The 20,254-nt window shown below is 57.1% G+C and overlaps 1 protein-coding gene across 1 annotated transcript in view; it reads left to right on the forward strand.

The window, feature by feature from the left end:
• Window positions 1-16,337, forward strand: part of Nup210 (nucleoporin 210) — a 75,132-nt gene extending 58,795 nt beyond the window's left edge. Inside the window, exons 28-40 of the mRNA XM_042679847.1 lie at window positions 376-534; window positions 1,136-1,227; window positions 2,696-2,870; window positions 4,614-4,789; window positions 6,453-6,673; window positions 7,494-7,630; window positions 10,400-10,523; window positions 11,432-11,578; window positions 11,996-12,246; window positions 12,992-13,208; window positions 14,721-14,816; window positions 14,894-14,977; window positions 15,389-16,337. Of these exons, the coding sequence (XP_042535781.1) occupies window positions 376-534; window positions 1,136-1,227; window positions 2,696-2,870; window positions 4,614-4,789; window positions 6,453-6,673; window positions 7,494-7,630; window positions 10,400-10,523; window positions 11,432-11,578; window positions 11,996-12,246; window positions 12,992-13,208; window positions 14,721-14,816; window positions 14,894-14,977; window positions 15,389-15,522 (2,013 nt within the window). The 3' untranslated portion in view covers window positions 15,523-16,337. The remainder of the gene's footprint in view (window positions 1-375; window positions 535-1,135; window positions 1,228-2,695; window positions 2,871-4,613; window positions 4,790-6,452; window positions 6,674-7,493; window positions 7,631-10,399; window positions 10,524-11,431; window positions 11,579-11,995; window positions 12,247-12,991; window positions 13,209-14,720; window positions 14,817-14,893; window positions 14,978-15,388) is intronic.
• Window positions 16,338-20,254: the final 3,917 nt, after the last annotated feature.

The raw sequence follows: 20,254 nt of genomic DNA on the forward strand, positions 1-20,254 counted from the left end.
GTTGGAAACTAGCCCGGGCAGAAAAGTCCATGAGACTTTTATCTCCAATAAACTTAGAAAAAGCCAGAACTGGCGCTGTGACTTAAGTGATAGAGCGTTAGCCTTGAGAAAAAGCAGCTCAGGGACAGTGCCCAGGCCCTGAGTTTAAGCCCCAGGACTGGCACCAAAAAACAAAAGAAGACCCTGGCTCACCAGTGGAGCCGCAGCATTGTTCAAACACTCTACAAACTTGGCCAGACATGGCTGGGGCTCCCATCTGCCTGTCCCACGTGGCAGATCTGACGGTGCTGGGAAAGGCAACCAGCCATCAAGACCCAGGGTAGTGGTGCTAAGCCCCTGGCTTCTCCCTGCAACTGTGTTCAGTGTCTTCCCTAGGCAGCTATCCAGCTCCCAGCACAGTACAACTTCGCCATGAATGTGCATGGCCGGGTGAAAGGCCGGACCAGGCTGAGGGTAGTGGTCAAGGCTCTGGACCCCACGGCAGGACAGCTGCATGGCCTCGCCAAAGAACTCTCAGATGAGATCCAAATCCAGGTACATGGGAGGAGACATATGGCTGACCGTTGTCAGAGCCTGGGGCTGGGGTCCGGGTGTGGCTGGGCCTTCCTGCACCCGAGGAACACTCAGTCTCCTGGGGAAAGCAGAGGGACCTACCTCAGTGAGGGGACTGACGGACAGATGCTGGGGGTATGGTAGGGGTGTGCTGTGTGAGTGAATGCAGGAGGAGAGGACTTACAGCATGTGCAAAGGCCTGGGGTTTGAGAATGACTTTTAGTGCTCTAAAAATCGGTGCTCCAGATCATCTAGAACCAACCCAAAAACAAAATAAGGAAAAGAAACCTCACTCCTCAGCACTGTCCACTCATCCTGTCTAGCTAGGAATGGGGAAGAACAGATATGTTCCCTGGCTCCTAGCCAGAGTGCACAAATGAGAGCCTGTCTGCTTTTTCATACCATACCTTGGGCCTCTCTTGGAGGCTAGCCTTTCTTTTCCCGCCCCCAGTAACCTAGTGGGTGCCAGCAACAGTGTTTCAGCCCAGGTCCCCTTCACCCTTGCCGTAGGGGAGAAGCAGGTACCTGGACTGGTCGTAACTGGTATTCATAGGAAGTGAGACTCCTTCTCTTTCTTTTCTAGGTATTTGAAAAGCTGCGACTGCTGAACCCTGAAATAGAAGCAGAACAAATATTAATGTCACCCAACTCATTTATAAAGCTCCAGACAAACAGGTGCGTGACTCAGCTCTTGTTTTCAGCAAGGCCGAGGAGCTGCTCTTGCATCCGACAAGTCATTTGTCACAGTTGTCAGGAGCCGTGGGTGCTTCCTGGGAGTCTTTCTGTGACTGCCTGAGTGGGGAGAGGGCATGGGGCGGCCTCTGTGTCCCCCTCTCTTCCTGGGGGCCTCCTCGGCCTTCTCCCAGAGTCCCTCTTTCTCCTACAGCCTAGAAACAGTTTTCATGCTCACTGCTGAAGTTCAGTCTTTTAAAAGGAGAGAAAGTACAAACTTGGCAGTGTTAAATTTTTCAGTTCCCCTGTGTTTTTAAGACTTGCCACTCAAGTATAGCCTGTGAATTAGCTGCATCAGTGGGGAACACGTTGCAATGCAAGGCTTGGCCCCACCCCAGGCCTGCAGTGTTTAAAGCTCTCCCTTAACAAGCTCCCAGGCCAGAGGGATGGGGGTGGGGTGCAGACATGATTCCCACCACTCATCTGGGGTGCCTTTCCCAACAACCACCTGAGTGAACTGGAGTGGCAGTTGCCTACTGGGGTACATGTCGTATGAAACACACACACACACACACACACGCATGCGCACGAGCACGTGCGCGCACGCGCAGGGTCCATTCAGCCAGAAGAAACCAAGGCCAAATGCTGTGCCAGGCTCTGAGAACACAGAAGTGAATGACAGACGGAGCCCAGGAAGGGACTAAAGGAAAATGCCTGTAAGAAAACACCAGAGCCTGCACAGGGGCTTCTGCGCAGGGGCCTGACGCAGGTGGAGATGCTTAACCCAGGGCTCTTCGAGGATGAACAGTTGTCCCTCCAGCTGTGGAGAAGGAGTTGGTGGAGGAATGTCTGAGCAGGGCCATAACATTAAAATCATCTGGGGAGGTTCTGTAGGGCTGGGCGGAGGGAGAGGTGAGGGAAAGGCTGCCATGGAACCAGGACCCGCCCTTCCTGTCCCTTTGCTGTTACTAAATGTAAAAGAGCATAAAATACTACATAATTTATCTCCTGCAAATCCCTTCTTAGCTGGAAGTCCAGTTTTTGCCCTACTCACAGTGTGAGTAAATAGGCTAGGCTAGGAGGTTGCACCTTTTTCCCAGCTAAGGAAAAAAGCCCAGGGGGACAGCACGCACACAGGTATGGGCAGGGAGTGTCAGGATTCTCTGTCCTGGGCTCCGTGTGACTCAAAGCCCCACACTCTGTCCTCTGTGCTCGGCACACTGAAACTGCCACAGGAGTGACCTTTTACAGAGTGTTGGCCTCACAGCCTGTCACTCCTGCTGACACTCAGGGGTTCTGGTTAGGTTCCTGTGGAGGTCGTCGGAGGTTACAGACAGCAGAGATGCTCGTGCACTGCAGGGTGAAAATTGGACTGCTCTGTCTCCCAGGAGCAGAGGTTGGATCTGAGGCATTGACCCAGGGCCCCGCAGTGTGTCCCACCCGCTCTGTGCATCTGCCTTGTTTCCCAAAGGGACGGTGCAGCCACCCTGAGCTTCCGAGTCTTGGATGGGCCTGAGAAGGTTCCTGTCGTGCACATTGATGAGAAAGGCTTCCTGGTGTCCGGCACCACCATTGGGACATCCACCGTTGAAGTGACTGCCCAAGAGCCTTTTGGGGCCAATCAAACCATCATTATTGCTGTAAAGGTACGGTGTGTTTTACCCTTTCTGGATCATAGCTCAGAGGTGATATTTTGTCTCACCTTCTGGCTGAGAAATTCTAAGTAGAACTTTATCTAACTTTTTCTAAGAATCACTTGGGTTGGGAGGGGCAAGGGAGGAGCGGGGAGATTGGAAGGGATGGGAAGGGGAAACAAAGGAGGAAGCAACAATGCTTGCCCATGTAATTGTAACCCCTCTGTATGGTATTTTCACAATAAAAAAAAAAAAAGAATCACTTGGGGCAGAAATCCTAGATCGGTCTTGGGCTGCCCAAGCTACAAATCCTTAGAAATTATGGACTGCAGCTACGTTGATTCATAGATAGGGAAACTGAGGCCCAATGAGATCTGTGAAGAGCCTGACCACTGACATCTCCACTAACTGTTGAGCCCTGGCTGGAGCCAGCCTGCCAAGCATGGCATCCGGCACACTCCAGGCACTGGGACTCTTACAGATGTGGAAACTGAGACCCAGGCCCCAGTGCTTGGCAGCAGACTTTGCGTGGCCCAGGCTTGTATGCTTCTGTCTTGGTAGATCACTCTCTCTGCCCTCTGTGCCCGCTTAGTGAAAGGAGCCGTTGCCTTCACCTCGGGCACGCCTCATCCACGTCCCCGGCAGAGCTTGCTTCCCATCTCATCACTGCTTTCTGATCCTAGAGGACAAAGCAAACAGAGTCACTGGATTTTTGGTTTGTGCTTAGGCCCCAGGCCTGTTCATCTGTGCACTTCAAGATGGGGGCCTGGCCGGGGCTGCCCACCTCAGTGTTTGAGTGACAGGAAGCATCTGAAGGTTGCTATTTCAACGTATACGTATTGACTGAACTCGGGCCTGGGCATTGCCCTGCGCTCTTCAGCTCAAGGCGAGCGTGCTACCACGTGAGCCATAGCACCACTTCCAGCTTTCTGTTGGTTCATTGGAGATGAGAATCTCAGGGACTTTCCTGCCTGGGCTGGCTTTGAACCTTGATCCTCAGATTTCAGCCTAGTGAGTAGCTAGGATTACAGGCGTGAGCCACTGGTGCCCAGCTGGGCTTTAGACTTTGAGGGGCCAGTTTTTTGAGCAGGAGGGTGTTACCTCAAGTTGGGATAGTTTTACTGCTATTTATGTAGTATACAGGTTCAGAAATGGCTCTAGAAACCCATTTCCTTCCTCCAGCCAGAGCACTCGCAGGCTTGTGAGGCCCCAGTGATCCATTGGGTGGTGTTTCTTTTTTTTTTTTTTTTTTTTTGGGTCCGGTCGTGGGGCCTGAACTCTGGGGCCTGGGCACTGTCCCTCAGCTCTTCAGTTCAAGGCTAGCGCTCTACCACTTGAGCCACAGCGCCACTTCCGGCTTTTTTCTTTTTGCTTATGTGGTGCTGGGAATCGAACCCAGGGCCTCAGGCATGCAAGGCAAGCGCTCTACCACTGAGCCACCTTCCCAGCCCTGGGTGGTGTTTCTTTAAGAGCCTAAGAGCCAACTCTCCCAATGACTGAACAGCAGTGTTTCAGTGAGTCCAGCCTGCTTTGTTCAGAGTGGAAACCTTGTCCCTAGGCAAGGGACCAAGGTCTCTCTACTCCTCATTACCCTGAAGTCAGCTGGCTGCAATTGTTCCCGAGCTGTGGACCCCAGAGGCAGTGGTTGCCTCCTTGGGCGGTGGGTTCTTCAAGAGCCTGGCACAGGTCATCTCTGTACTGGTGCGGTGTCCTGCCTGGCACAGGTCATCACCATACTGGTGCTGTGTCCTGCAGGTGTCTCCTGTTTCTTACCTGAGGATCTCCATGAGCCCTGTCCTGCACAGCCAGCACAAGGAGGCCCTGGCTGCCCTGCCACTGGGGATGACTGTCACCTTCACTGTCCACTTCCATGACAACTCTGGAGACATCTTTCATGCTCATAATTCAGTCCTCAACTTTGCCACCAACAGGTAGAGTGTGGGTGGTGCTTTTTGCTCATGTGAAGGCTGTGCCTGCCTTGTACCTGGATGTAGTTCATGGAAGAGATGGGTGACACCTGAGAAGCAGTTCCAGTGAACACGGGGCCAGGCAAGGCGGCACTGGAGTCTGGTCAGGAGACAGAGGAAGCAGGGGAGGGAGAGCATGGCCGCGCAGCTCTGTCACTGTGGCAGGAAATTGATGGGTGAAGATGGCCCCCACTGGCAGGAGGCAGAGCACATGTTAGGGACTGGGGTTGGGGATTTGTAAGGGGTTGTTTAATATGGCCATGAAAGACAGGGGAAATGGAATCTTGGCTTTCGTTTGGCCTTGTAATCAATGGATTCGGTTCATCGACCATACTACCTGTAACAATTCATTAGAACAAGACACAGCCTTCAAATGGGCAGGCCCTGGTGGAGAAGGAGCCCAGCATGCTGAGCATCCGCTGAGCTTGTCCTCCAGGACATCTGCAGCCTCCACAGCAGACTTGTGGCAAACCATTGATGTCAAGCCATTTGCCCAGGGCCACATAGCCAGGAAGAGTTTGGACACCAGAATCTGCCCAGCTCCACGTGTGGGTCTCTCAGCATTGCTCTTCAACTGCAACCGCCATCCTCATGTGAGGTTTCCAGGCTGCGGCTTCAGCCTGGCCTGCCAGCTGTCTGAGGCCACTGGAGTACTGGCCTGGTGCTTGGTGGGATTATAAAGCCGAGTTACTGCCCTAGGGGTACAAACCAGTTTGGGGACCACAGCGCCCAGCGTGGCAGGATTGTAAAGCTAAGCGACTGTCCTGGGGGGTGCAGGCCAGCTTGAGGACAGGTCCATATCAGTCCCAGGAGGACAGAGTATGACTTGGGGTGGGACTCCAGGGCTTGCTTCGTTGGGATCTGAGTTCTGGTCCAGGTATTGGTGACCGTCCATGACAGGCTTTCCACAGGCCCTGAGCACATGAAGGACAGGTGCACGGGCATGGCACATAGGAATTTGGAGTTAAGCCTACTTCTAACCCTGCTTCTGTCCATGGAGGGCAAGACAGACCAGCAACCCAAAATGGTTTGCACATGTCCTCCTGGGAATGTAGCCTGTCTTCTGCTCATCAAGCAGGGGAGTGGTTGTGGGGCCCCTGGCAATCTGTGGGCTCTGCACAGAAGCAGCCATTTGTCAGGCTATGGCCTAGGAAGCCCTGGGGGAAACAGTCTGGCTTTGCCATCCTCAGCGACACCGCAGAGGTCACTCTGGCCCTGTGTGGCTGGAGTGCCTGTCATGGTGATCAGATTGGGGCAGTGGGAGCGGGAAGCTCAGACCTGGACCTCACCCTGCCTAGTGCAGTCCTTGACACCAGCACAGCCTTCAGGCAGGGTTTTGAGTGCTTGTCAGCTCACTGGCCGTGGCGTCCCCGGGACGTCGTTGCCCTGCTTCAGGGAGCGCTGGCAGGGCTGCAGAGCTCACCCTGCTCCACAGCAGAGGTGGCCTGGCCGCCATGCTTGTCGCGCCACAGGTCATTCTCTTCCTTGCCTTGGCAAGGGGCTGCTTCCTGCTGAGGGTCTGTCCCGGGAAGGCCGAGGAAGGGAGTGGGTCTGTGCCCGCTCAGCAGAGGACTACAGCTGTGCTTTCCTTTCCTGAGCCGAGCCTGCCTCTCTCCCCTGCGCCTAGGGATGACTTTGTACAGATCGCTAAGGGTCCCACCAACAGCACCTGCATCGTCCGCACTGTCAGCGTGGGCCTGACGCTGCTCAGCGTGTGGGACGGGGAGCACCTGGGCCTCGCAGACTACGTCCCCCTGCCGGTCCTGCAGGCCATCTCACCAGAGCTGTCCGGGGCAGTGGTGGTGGGAGATGTCCTCTGCCTGGCCACCGTTCTCATCAGTCTGGAAGGTGAGAGGGTCCCTCCTTCCCTGGGGAAGTGCTCGGTACCTGGTCTTGGTAGAGTTGGAACCCCGAGGATTCCTACAACAGTCACTGCCCGGCAGCGCAGGAGAGCTGCACCAGCCCTTGACCTGGGGCAGCGCTGGCAGTCCATCTTCTGCTGCGTGGAGATGACCCGCGTGTTTGCTGTCTCCTCTAGCTAGTGAGCGCTTAGCGTGGCTAGTGAAGCTGGGAGCTGAGCATCTCATTTCAGTCGATTGTGTGGTCAGTGGTCATTGATCTAGACACGTGAGCAGAAAATGGAGATTGGGCCAGCAGTTACCTGCTGAATTTCCTTTTCAGTCAAATCCCCCCCCCCCTTTGCTTCATTAATTCATTCTAAAAGGAAATGAAATACTATCTGAAGAAAAATAATCTGCCACAACTTGAGTGAGGTTATTACATTTACCGTGTAGTGTGATTGGCGTTCAAATCAGAAGTGCTGCTGGCACTGAGCCTGACATCTGCTTTCTGGTTGTTGACAGCAATTGGCAGTGAGTGCAGGCTGGGTGGGCAAGAGCCAAGATTCGGGAGGGCAACGGGCGGGGACTGGTGGTGCAGCACCTGGCTGGCCCGTGGCAAGGGCGGAGACTGTGGGAGAAGGATGGGAGATTCCAAGCAGGGATCTGAGCCACAGCGTCTGATAGCAGCTGCCGCGGAGAGCTCAGACCTTGAGGCCAGGGCCAGGGAGCACGCCCCTGGGGCAGTGGGGGCCAGCATGGAGGATAACACGCTCGCCCTCTAAGCTGGGCCTTCACTGGAAATGGGTGACGTCCAGCTTCTTCTCCAGGTGTCTCAGGGACCTGGAGCTCCTCGGCCAACAACATCCTCCACATTGACTCCAAAACAGGCGTGGCTGTGGCCCGGGACGTGGGGTCTGTGACAGTTTACTATGAGGTGGCTGGACACCTGAGGACCTACAAGGAGGTAGGACTGAAGCGGGGCCAGAGGCGTGCATGGGGGAGTGGTCTGCAGGGTGTGGCTGACCCCCAGAGTGGTGGAAGCCGCCACGGGCCAGCCCGAGAGCCTCATCCTCAAGGACTGGCTCAGGGGCCAGACTATGCAGGTTCTCAGGTCCCTTAGACCAGTTGCACCTACGTGCCTCTTCTACGTACTTGAAACCACCTCAGGATTGCTTACATACTTGATACAAGGCAAATGCTAAATGAACTGCTGATAGAGTAAGAAGAAAACGATACGTGTTCAACACAGGTAGAATAGTATTCTCCTCAAAGTCTTCCTTATGTGATGTGGTTTGATTTGGATGTGAGGATGTGGGGCCGGCAGCGCAGAGGGCTTGCTGTCCCTCATCATTTCGTGTTCTTTGATACACACATGGCCACGGGGGCCTCCTGCCAGAGCCATCACGGCTCTGTGTGCCAGGATGAGCCGCTGCTCGCCCTGCGCTTCCTAACCTCCTCCTCCTCCCCACATCACCCGGTGTGGTGACTGGGGCGGCCCATGGATGTGGGCAGCACGGCAAGGGGTGGCTGAAGAAGCTGCTGCCCTGGGCATCACCAGCAAAGTTGAGCCTCCCCGGCAAGTCACCTTCTGAGACTTTTTTTTTGGGGGGGGTCCGGTTGTGGGGTCTGAACTCTGGGCGCTGTCCCTCAACTCTTTAGCTCAAGGCTAACACTCTACCACTTGAGCCACTGGGCCACTTCGGCTTTTGTTTTTCTGCGTAATGTGGTGCTGAGGAATCGAACCCAGGGCCTCATTCATGCAAGGCAAGCGCCCTACCACTGAGCCACCTTCCCAGCCCCCACCTTTTGAGACTTTTGAGGTGAGCAGAACCATTCTGCCTTATATTTGTCTCCAGCCAGGAATGAATCAATGAGCCAATTCTGGCCAAGTCTCAGACGCGTCTCTGTTTCAGAGCCAGCATGTGCTGTATAGAACCCAGCAGTTTAGCCTCATAGTTTGCGTAGGTAGTACTGCAAGTACACGTGTTGGGCAAGCTGGCCGCAGACAGAGGCACTCTGTGGCTAGTGAGGCTCTGCTTTTCCAGGAGAGCCCACCGAGCGTGGACAGGTTGGGCAGCATGTGCCAAAGTGTGTCCAGTTAAAGAGCTCAGCCTGGGTGGGGGAGAGCTGGAACATAGGGTGTGAGGGTCTCAGCTTGAGCTTTGTGATCAGGTTACAAACTGCCCTGGATTCCAAGCCAGTCGGCCTTCATTACCCAGGCATTTTGGCCACCAGATACATGTGGCTGAGTGTGGCCTTGACAGGTATAGTGACACCATCTCTATTCTTTTTTTCTTTTTTTGTTTTTTGCCAATCCTGGGCCTGAACTCAGGGCCTGGGTGCTGTCCCTGAGCTTCTTTTGCTCAAGGCTAGCACTCTACCACTTGAGCCGCAGCACCACTTCTGGCCTTTTCTGTGTATGTGGGACTGAGGAATCCAGAGCTTTGTGCATGCTAGGCAAGCACTCTGCCACTGAGCCACATTCACATCCTGCCATCCCCATTTTTTATGCCAGTACTGGGCACTGTCCCTGAGCTCTTTTTTTCTTTTTTGTCCTTGAACTTTTATGCTCAAGGCTAGTACTTTGCCACTTGAACCACAATTCCACTTCCAGCTTTTTGTGGTGATTAATTGAAGAGCCTCACATGCTTTTTCTGCCTAGGCTGGCTTCGAATGGCAGTCCTCAGATCTCAGCCTCCTGAGTAGCTAGGATGATAGGCATGAGCCACTGACGCCTAGCCCCACCTCAAATTTTAACGTGATACCTGGGTTCAATCCCAGATCAGCCACCAAGAGAGAGTGTGGCCTTGGCAACTGTTCTGACCTCTGTTTGCCTCAGCTTTCTGGCCTACAGAATGGGGTGATACTGTGGAAGATGAAGTGGGCTGCCGTGGGAATCAGGTGAATGAGCTTGGCCGTAGTGGAAGCTCTGTGGAAAGCCGCAGCTGTTGGAACTGCGGGCAGAGCAACGCTCACGTCAGAGTCCCTGCATGGCGGCCAGGAGAAGCCAGGCAGTGCTGGCAGTACTGGGCACGGAAGTGGTAGGCTCCTCGGGATGGCAGTAATGCTGGGCGGAGACAGTGCATGGCGGCAGCAGCCCCTGGTGAGGCCAGAGGGGACCACAGCCCACCCCCAGCTCTGCCTCCACAGGCCCCAGGACTTCAGAGCTTTGGGGAGAGCTGCCTCCATTTCTGCTCTCAGGCACTCCCCCACTGCTGGAACTTGCTAGAAGCAGGAAGTGCTGGTGCTATTCCAAGAGAGGTGGTCAGCTTTGAGTGGCCTTGAAGCCAGCAAGGACCACTGGGCCTGCAGGACCCTTCAGGGACAGGGCACCCCTTCCCCCCCCTCCCCCCAGATGTTGGGATGTGACAGGTTGCAAGCTAGGCCAAGGGAACCAACAGGAGATGGGCATCTGGGCAGACTGGATTCTGGAGCCTTTAGAATATATCTCTTCTCTTTGCCACAAGAGTAGGCAGCCAGCTTCATAAGTAGAGGGGAGACCACAGCAAGAACTTAAGTCCTCACAGTCCATGGCTTGGTCTGGACCCTTCGGTGAGTTGCAGCCTGCTGTTCCATCCAGGTCTGACCAGCCCGGGCTCTCCCCAATCTCCGCCACACGTCAGGCTGGCCCTGAGGCGTTGAGCCCCAGCCTTGTCCCCTGGAAAGCTGCCGTGAGGTGAGAAAAGTCTAGTAGACAGTTGGTCTCAGTGGTGCTGTCTTGCTCCCTCCCTAGATAGCGGTCATCATGCCTCAGAGGACTGTGGCCCATCGCGTCCACCCTGCCCAGAGCAGCTTCCAGGAGGACACTGCCTCCAGGGTGATGGTCACCGTGGGAGACAGAAGCTCTAACCTGATTGGTACCCAAGGGGCCCTGTCACGTTCAGGGAGCGGGGAGGTAGCATCTGCAGATGAGGCTTCCTCTGAGCTGTTGTGATTTGGCCTTGTGGCTCAGGGGCTGGAACCCAGGGCCCTGTATGTGCCAGGCAAGCCCTCTATCGCTGAGCCACACCCTGAGCCCATGCTTTTCACATTCAGATTTATCCCCCAACTCCGGAGAGCCGTGAGCCCCAGCTCCTCCATTCCTTGCAGCGTTTTACAGATGCAAGTCCTCCACAAGCTGAGCCGTGAAAGGCATCTTCATAAAAGAGCCCAACTCCTAGACATTGCCTCTTTTGAGTGGGAAATGTGGTTGCAGCCGTAGGGCAGCAGAGCAAAGCAACCGCCGTCACTGCCATTAATGCTGGAAACGAATGACTTAGCAGACGGGTCTTCTGGATTTGATGTTTATAATTACCTCTCCTAAGTCATGCATAGAGCATGCTACCTCATCCCCTGCCCATGACAGCCCCAGACAGCAGCTTCCAGAAATAAATGAGTTGGTACCGGCTGGTTTTTTATTTAAACAATTTAACTGGTGAATTAAATACCACCGTTATTCTTGTGATGATTGAGGCGGGCTTATGTCGTCATGGTAGCATCTCTTCCTGCCTCAGTGCAGGTGGCTGGACCCCCCCCCCACACACACACACGAGGCCCCAGTGCACGCTGTGTTGTAGTGGGGAGCCTCTGCCCTCCTGATGTCCTACAGAAGGGGTGGCCTGTGCTCCAGGTCCCGGGTCCAGAGGACACGCTGGGTTGTCTGGAGTTAAGGACATTCAGTGGCCCCTCCTCTAGAAAATGTATCCTCAACAATTGTAAAAAACTGTGGTGCCCTTGCAGCGTTGGGGTCTGACCTCCGATCTTCTCACCCACTCCCCACCTTCAGGAGAATGCTCCCCTGCCCAGAGGGAAGTCATCACAACCTCGCACCCAGAGTCCCTCATCAACTGCCAGCTCCGGTTCAAGCAAGATGTCTTCGATTTCCCCGCACGGGACATATTCACCGTGGAGCCAGGCTTTGATGCTGCTCTCGGTGAGTGGTGTCCGCTCAGCATCAGGTGCAGAGGACTGTGTCTGTGTTAGGACCGTGGGCATCAGCACACCAGTTTGACCTGCAGCCAAATGCTGGGCTAAAACCTGTTTACCACTAAGTTTCCCTCATTCTGAGCCAGGTCCTGAGCTGCAGAGTCGGCCTGACAGGCCCCCCCCCCCCCCCCCACACACACACACAGCACTGTAAGCAGGGCGCTGGGGAGCAGAGAATTCTGCAGTGAGGAACTGTTGGGTCATAGGGTGTCCAGCCTGGACCAGGGGCTCTGAAAGGCCGTTCTCAAGAGGACTCCTGGAGGAGGTAACTACTCACCTGGGTTCTGGAAGATGTATAGGAGTTTCTCAGAGAATCAGAGAAAGGGAACGGCATCAGTGTACGGGGACCCCTGTGTCTCCACAGGCCAGTACCTCTGCACACTGACGATGCACAGCCTGACAGACCAGCAGCTGAAGCACTTGAGCATGAAGAAGACAGCTCTAGTGGTCACTGCTGCCCTCCCCGGCAGCCCCCACTCTGCAGAGAGGGTAGCGGCCGAGGTGCCCTTCAGCCCGGGGCTCTATGCCAACCAGGCGGAAATCATTTTGAGCAACTACTTCACCAGCTCCGAGGTGAAGATCTTCGGTGCCGGGGAGATCCTGGAGAACCTGGAGGTGGGTGGCAGCCGTGTGCACCGGGTGAGGCGAGAGCCGGGGCTGGGGTGCGTGTCAGGAAGTGGGGAGCGTAGCGCCCAGGCCCTCCCTTTCAAATTGGAACCTTATTTTCAAAGTTAAGGGTTTGTCCCCCTTTCTCCTGCACTGCTGTCCTCCGCTCGTGTGTGCGATTTCCATAGTGTTTGCCATCTTCACAGCTAGTTTAGCATGTGGAGCAGCATTGGGACACTCAGGATGCGCTCCATGGCGGTTTAGCCTGAATTAATGAATCCCCTATGAAAACACTAGTTCAGGGCCGCGGGAAGGGCTCTCGTTCCCCAGGGACTCAGTCCCGTCTGCACACCGCACCACCGCCGGCTGGGTGGCAGGGGAGTAATCTCTAAGGCTCTGGAGTCCGGAAGCCTCCGGGGAGAGGTGCAGCCCTTGCTCCTCTCCTCCTGAGGGCTGGGGTTAGACTGTGCTGTTGTTGGGGGAAGGGGACGGCCTAATGGGGCCTGCTGTTCCACACCGCTTCCTGGAGACATGAGGGACTTTTTGTGGGGCAAACATCCTTTAGAACAGCTCTTGATTAGAATTTAAAGGCACTGCTTTGACCCTTGCTTAAACCCTCAGCACGGACAGTGTTTCCTGGTACCCTATCCTGAGAAATACCCAGTAGAGGTCCCCATCCAGACCCTGGACCCTGGGAGGGATGTGTTCAATCCCACACTGGTCATCCAGGCCTCCGATGAAATCCCCCTACCAGGTGCGATCCGGGTCTCCCGCCGTGCTGGCCTTCGTGAAGGAGAAGTCTCTGGGGCTGCCCAGCTTCGTCACGTACACGGTCGGCGTCTCAGACCCCACGGCCGGCAGCCAGGGCCCTCTGTCCACCACGCTGACCTTCTCCAGCCCTGCCACTCACCAGGCCCTCACCATCCCTGTCACCGTGGCCTTCGTGATGGACCGTCGCGGGCCTGGTCCCTGTGAGTCACGGGAAGGGACGCTGAAGGGGACAGACATGGGTGAGAGGGACAGACCGGAAGTTCCTGGGCTTCCCTACAGCGGCCCCACAGCCAGGAGATGAGGGGGCTGGGCCCCCTGGAGGCAGCGGGCTGACCTGGCAGTATCACACTTCCGGCGGCCAAGTCCACTGTCAGCAGGGCCCTTCTCCACGGCTCCCCGTCCCCAAGAGGAAAGCCCTGTCCCACAGTGACCCCGGGCCTGACCAGCCTTCCACTACGGCTCATCTCCCCCACTCCCGGCTGCACCCACCCTGCGGCCTTCCTGCTCGGGAACGCGTGCACCCCAGTGCAAAGCCCTTGGCATCCAGTGGCCCCTGCCTGGGATGGCGTTCCCCACAGAGCCCCGAGCAGCACTGTGCTGCCTACAGACTGCCGGCAGATGCCACTTGTCAGACCTTACCCCAAACTGTGGCCAGCTGCCAGAAGTTACACGCCAGCCCCGGGCAGAGTGGGACCCTCCACACACACAGTCGGCCCTCAGGAGTTAGATGCCAGGCCAGCCACCCACACAGATCCCTGGGCAGAGTGGGGCCCGCCACACACACAGTAGGCGCTCTGGAGTTAGACGCCAGCCCCGGGGGGAGTGGGGCGCACCGCACACACGGGTGCTCAGTGAGTGCCCACTGCCAAGTAAAGGGACCCTTCGTTCTGTGTCCCTGATGTGCCCCTGCCTGTGACTGTGCCAGGCAGGTGCCAGGGCCCTGCTCAGGGGGAGCGGCAGGTCCAGGGACAGGGCTGAACACAGCCCAAGGCGGGGGGTGGCCCTGGGCGGGGACCGGTGCCCAGGGGAGAGCCCCACGTTCATTGTCAGGACCTGTGGATGTGGAATGGGGAAGGGACTGCAGGGCTTGAGCTGCTGCCCGCCTCCTGGGAGCAGCAGAGAGCATAAAGTCACCCAGCGGCGGGCAGAAGTGGGGAGCCAGCATTCCTGGTGCTCTGTCTAGATGGGGGCTCTCCAGAGGCTGAGCAGCTTTGGACAGAGGCCCTGGGCCCGCTGGCCTTGCAAGGGGTCAGAGAACCCCGTCTGCCAATCCTGTCCCGCCCCATCCCATCCCTTCTCGCCCTGTCTGCCGTGGGCTCCTGGCTGGCCGCTCCCTTTAGTCCATGGTGCGCATGCCCTGCTGGGCATTCTAACAGCTGTCCTCACTCCGGGGCAGCCTGCGCTTCCCCGCAGAGCAGGTGTGACACCCTAGTGCACCTGCCTCACGAGAACCAGCACCCAGGAAGCGCATTTTCTGGGAGGACCTGGGGCTGGGCGGTACAGGGCTGGTTCAGATGGCCTGAGGAGGAGAGAAGGAAGCCTGTGAATGTCAGCACGGACCCACCAGGGCCCTGCCAGGACCCCAGGTCCTTCCCCAGCCCGGTCCTCGTGTCTGAGGCAGGCGTGGCTGGCGGGTGGGGTGGCGGGGCTGGGTGCCTGTAGATGCCGCCACAGCCCTGGCGTGGTGCTGACTCATCTTCGCACTGACGCAGATGGCGCCGGCCTCTTCCTGCCCTCCCTGGACTCCTACCAAGTCATGTTCTTCACGCTCTTTGCCCTGCTGGCCGGGACAGCGGTCACCATCATAGGTGAGGCCTGTGTCTCGTCTCTGCGTTGGCACCCAGCCCACATCCCTCCTCTAACCACCCATCCTGTGTGCTTGCAGCCTACCACACGGTCTGCGCACCCCGAGATCTTGCTGCATCCCCAGCCCTGGCTCCCCGACCCGGCTCTCGGCATAGCTCCCACTGTGAGTACCTACCTCCATCTTGGGCACAGCCCGGCAGGGGGGCCGTGAGCCCCCGAGCCCCGCCCTCAGAGGCCTGTCGCTGGTTAGAAGAAAAGCTAGGGCCTGAGACCCAGAGTGCAGGTCTGGAGGTGGGGGGCACCCAGGCTGGTCCTGGGCCAGGCTGGGGTCGAAGGGCTGACTCGGAGCTGGAGGTCCCGGACGGTCCCTACAAGGGGGTCCCAGATGGAGAAGCCACCCCTCTCACTGTCCACTGTTTCCCACCACCCTGCTCTGTGGGGCCGGGCTGGTCTTCCGAGCAGTGGCTGGATGAGGTGGGGCTCCCGGGCGCGGCTCCACGGCCGCGGCACGCGGGGAACACGGAGTGGCGGGTGCCACGGGCGGCCTGTCGCTCACCTCCTCTCTCCTCCCCAGACTTCACAGCCTCCTCGCCCTTGTCTTCCTTGTCGTCCTCATCGTCATCGCCCCCCTCGTTCAACTCGCTGCCTCCTGGCCGCAAAGCCAGTCCTCCCTCGGGGCTCTGGAGCCCGGCCTACGCCTCGCATTAGCCCGTGTGCCGCCCGCTGCCCACAGATGGCGCTGCCAGCCGGCCTCACAGGCACCCAGGCCCTGCTATACTCAGGTTGGGCGCGACCCCCAGCCCCGTCCGGCCCGGCCCGTTCCCACTGCCCCGCTGTGGTAGAGCTCAAGTCTGGGCGGTGCTTATTCGAGAGCCGGAAGGCCTAGCAGAGTTCTAAGTCGGGCTTAGTTTCCTTCCGGGTTTATTGGGCAAAGCTGTGCTCCTGGGCCCACTCGTGTGCGCGGCACCGGGGATGTCTGGACGCTGCTGCTGGGTTTGTATTTTCTCCGTGTGGCTAAAATCGCTGTCCCCAGCGCGTGCAGCGCTGTGTGGACCTGTCCCCAGGGCCTCCTTGGCCGCCTCAGCACAGCCCCGTGACAGCAGGGCCTGTCGCGAGGAAGAGGCTGGATTCTATCAGCCGCACGGGGCAGCTTCCTCTGCTTCTGGCCGCTGTGAGAGACCTCAGCCCTCGTTCTCCAGTGTGGCGCGCCCCGGCGGCAGAGACTGAGAAGTCCCCTCATCCCGCCCAACACTCTCCAGTACCTCAGCAGATCTGAGCCATGCTCCAGCCGCTCCCGCGGCCACAGGAGGGAGCCTGCCCACCCCCACCGCAGCGCGCAGCGCATGTGCTGTGTGTGTCCAGGGCCCTCGGCCTGAGTCCTCGGAGCTGGCAGCTGGCCGCGGCGGGCTTGCTGAAGCTGGATGGAGGAGCTGCGCCTCGCCTGCTCCCTGGACTCGGGTGGAGGCCTGGGTGGTCGGGGCCTTTGTCCTTGCTTTATTACTAAAGTTGTGTGTGGTTTCCTAGAGGGTCGTGGTGGTTGTTACCCGCATGCCTGACTGCCCTCGAGCCCCCCTTTGCCCATGCTCTCCCCCTCCACCCAGGCCCCCTCGGCTCTGTCCCGGCTCCTCCGGCTTCTGCAGCCCTCCGGTTGGCTCGTCCCCTCCCTATCATCCATGGGGCCCTGTGTGCCCGCAGCCAGGAAGCTGCCTGCCGGAGCTCCGCCTCCTCAGCCCGGCTTCCAGCAGGACACCCCGTGGCAGCTGTGACTCTGCCGCCACCCCAGGGTTCAGGCATGGATGGATCCCACACACAGTTCCTGGGGTGTAGCTGCAGGTGTGCAGAGCTGACAGGCGGCTCCTGACGGCTGCCCCTGCCCCTGGGGCCTGTGTCCAGCGGCCTGCAGACCCCGCTCTTCCTCCTCCTGCCCCTCCACCCAGGCCCTCATCAGACATCCAGGTCTCTGGACCTGCAGGTTGGCTGCGTGCTTCTGCCCCGGCTCTTCCGTGTGGGCTGCAGTTTTCTCTGGGTATGGGCACTGCAGAGCCTGCTGTCCTTGCAAAAGTGGGTGGGGCGTAGCATGTGGCCTCCCACGAGTGGCAGGGCCACCATCACCCCTGCATTGCCCACCATGGTGTCCCGTGACTCGGGGAACAGGCTGAGTCTACAAGCCCCGCAGAATTCTGTACACAAGACAGGGCCAGGCCCCACCTGGACATGGCTGTCAAGCAGGCCACCTCAGAAATACAGGATGGCTGCCAGGAGGCAGGCATCACATCATATCCAGACATGTCAGTGTCCAGAAGGGTCCAGAAGAAGAGTAGAGGCAAGTCCTGCTTCCTAAGGCCTGAAGGTAGTTTTCCCAGCAGCCGGCAGCTGTGCCGTCCTGCGGCTAGGGCTGTTGGGGCCATCCCAGGCCCTGGAGGCCAGGAAATCCTGAGCTCCTTCCCTCTGCCCACCTCGGGGCAGGCCTGCCAGGGCTGTCCAGCTCCGCTGCCCCCCCCCCCCCAGGCACCGCCTTCCCATCGGAGGCGCAGGCACACTGAGCACACAGGTGACCAGCCCAGCTTAGCTGTTTGCAGACCAGCCAGGCAGCTCTCCCTGAGGGGCCAGAAAAGGCTTTTAGCACCAGTTAGTGCTAAAAATACAATGCTGCACATAGGTTGTTTTTCTCTGGAATTCCCTTGTGTGGCCAGGAAGGAGCCATGTCTGTGTGGGCGCTCCTGTGGGGTCTGCAGCCACACCCCAGGATCGTCCAGGCCTGTGCCCCGCGGGCAGCAAAGCCCAGGGCCAGTGGGGTGGATCCACAGGCAGGAGGAGGCTCACCTGGCTCTGCACCGGCCCTCCCTGCCCCGCCTGCGCCATGCTCCCTGCCTTCCCAGCCCTCAGCCTGGCCCCTGCCCTCGGGAGGCGGGTGCTCCTCACAGGACTTGTCTGTTCCAGGCCTGGAGCCTCTGCCGGCGGAAGGTGCCTTCCCCTCCCCTATGCACCTCAGGAAGCCCTGGGATCCTGGGACGGGGAGATGGTCTCAGGTCCTCCTCAACCTGGGCCTGCCTTCCCCAGGGCCGCAGAACATGACCAGGGGAATGCAGTGTGGCTTTTGAAAGCCGCTGGCATTACTGCAGTGGTTTGAGGCCAAGGAGTCCCTCAAGAGCCTAGGAGCAGTGTGTGTGTGTGTGTATGTGTGTGTGTGTGAGATTTCAGTAAGTTTCAGACCCTTGCACTTGCTAAGTCCCTCGAGAGCCTAGGAGCAGTGTGTGTGTGTGTGTGTGTGTGTGTGTGTGTGTGTGTGTGTGTGTGTGTGTGTGTGTGAGATTTCAGTAAGTTTCAGACCCTTGCACTTGCTAAGTCCCTCGAGAGCCTAGGAACAGTGTGTGTGTGTGTGTGTGTGTGTGTGTGTGTGTGTGTGTGTGTGTGTGTGTGTGTGTGATTTCAGTAAGTTTCAGACCCTTGCACTTGCTAAGCAGGCTTCTGCCAATCAAGCCATACTCCCAGCCCGTTTTGCTCTGATTATTTTTGAGATAGGACCGTGATCCCCTTATTTACATTCTCTGCCTTAGCTGGGATGATAGGCATGCACCACGGTGCCCAGTTTATTAGTAGGGTCCCAAAGCTTTTGAGCTCTCCAGATCTCCACTCTGTCAAACAAGGGTAACTTTTCTGACTTAGAGCATCAAGAAATGCAGCGTTACCCTGCAGATTCTTCTGTTTGCTAATGTGGCCATACTGTTACTTAAGGGCAATCCGAGGTCTTCTTGTCACACCGGTGGATTTATTACAGCGTGTGGGTGAAAGCACTCGCCCTCCACAGTATAGAGCAGGTCTTACTTAGCAAGGGAGCTGCCAGGCTGGGACTGGTGGCGTCTCACGTTTGAAGGCTGGTTGGGGTTGTGGGTAGGGTAGTGCTTGGTGGTAGGCAGGTTGTAGTTACGTAACAGTTTCTCACGACGCATGCCCATTCCCACGCTGCATTGTGGTATAATGATGTTACTGACATGCCTCATGGAAGGTTTCAGTGCACATGTGCCATTTAAAGGGAGGCCTCTGCTGGGCGCCAGTGGCTCATGCCTGTCATCTTAGCTACTCAGGAGGCTGAGATCTGAGGATCATGGTTCAAAGCCAGCCCAGGCAGGAAAGTCCGTGAGACTCTTATCTCCAATAAACCACCAGAAAACTGGAAGTGGTGCTGTGGCTCAAGTGGTAGAATGCTCGCCTTGCACGCATGAGGCCCTGGATTAGATTCTACAGCACCACATAAGCACCATGGCTCGAGTGGTAGAGCACTTGTCTTGAGCTGAAGAGCTGAGGGACAGCGCCCAGGCTCAGAGTTCAAGCCCCATGACTGACAAAAAAAAAAAGGCGGCCGTCCTTACAGGGTGCTTTTTGGCTTGTTTCAGTACCACTTCCAGCTTTTTCTGTGATTAATTGGAGACGAGTCTCACAAATTTTCCTGCCCAGGGCTGGCTTTGAACTACATTCCTCAGATCTCAGCCTCCTGAGTAGCCAGGATGACAGGCGTGAGCCACCTGTGCCAGCAGCTGCTTTGCTTCTTTGTTCAGGTTACCACTCTGCCACTCTCGCTTTTGTTTTTTTTTTGTTGTTTTTTTTTTTTGAGGGAGTAGTTATTTGGAAATAAGAGTCACAGACGTTCTTGCTTGGTCTGGCTTCAAACTGCAATCCGCAGATCTCAGCCTCCTGAGTAGGATTTCAGGCTATAGGGTGCTTTGAGGGCACAATCATCTGCCTGGAGGATGTGGGGGTGGATCCAGAGTTGGGCCTCAGGAGATGGGACTTGGCCTTCTTCTGATGTGTAACCTTCCTCTCCTGCACCCGTGCTGTATAGCATCAGAACCATGGTGGGTTTTTTCTTCTTAAGTTCTGTGTGTACTGTTCCATCATAGAGTGGCTGTTCCCTGTCATCTTGCATGCCTGTGGTTGACCAGATGGGCCGTTACCGTCTCCATGTGATAAGCACTGCTTAGAGTCAGCACTACAACAGCTTGGGTGTGGAAGATTGCTCCCCGGGGTGGTGCTGTTGGGAGGTAGTGGAATTTGGAAAGGGCGGGCCTTAAGCCACAGGAAGTGAGTCCTCCGAGAGGCCTTGAGGCCCTGTCTCTGCTTTGTGCTCCCAAGGCAAACTCAGAACACTCCCCCATGCTCTCCCCCCCCCCCCCCCACAGAGTCCCAGAGTGCTGGGTGACCAGATCTTGGAACCGGGAGCCAAAATTACCCTTTTGTCTGTGTAAGCTAGTCATCTCAGGTGCTTTGTTACAGTAAGGCAAAGCTGACTGGTACAGGCACCAAGACCAGAGTCCCTCTGGGGTGAATATCAAGCAGTGGGGTCGCTAAGTCACGATGACGGTGCCCCTTGGCAGTTCTGTCACTTGCCATTAAACGAGTTTGGGAAGCCTCGTAACCATTACACACCCACCAGCTGGATACG

This window comes from Dipodomys spectabilis, unplaced genomic scaffold, assembly GCF_019054845.1.
Source record: "Dipodomys spectabilis isolate Male_0828 unplaced genomic scaffold, ASM1905484v1 ptg000054l, whole genome shotgun sequence".
Classification (NCBI taxonomy): domain Eukaryota; kingdom Metazoa; phylum Chordata; class Mammalia; order Rodentia; family Heteromyidae; genus Dipodomys; species Dipodomys spectabilis.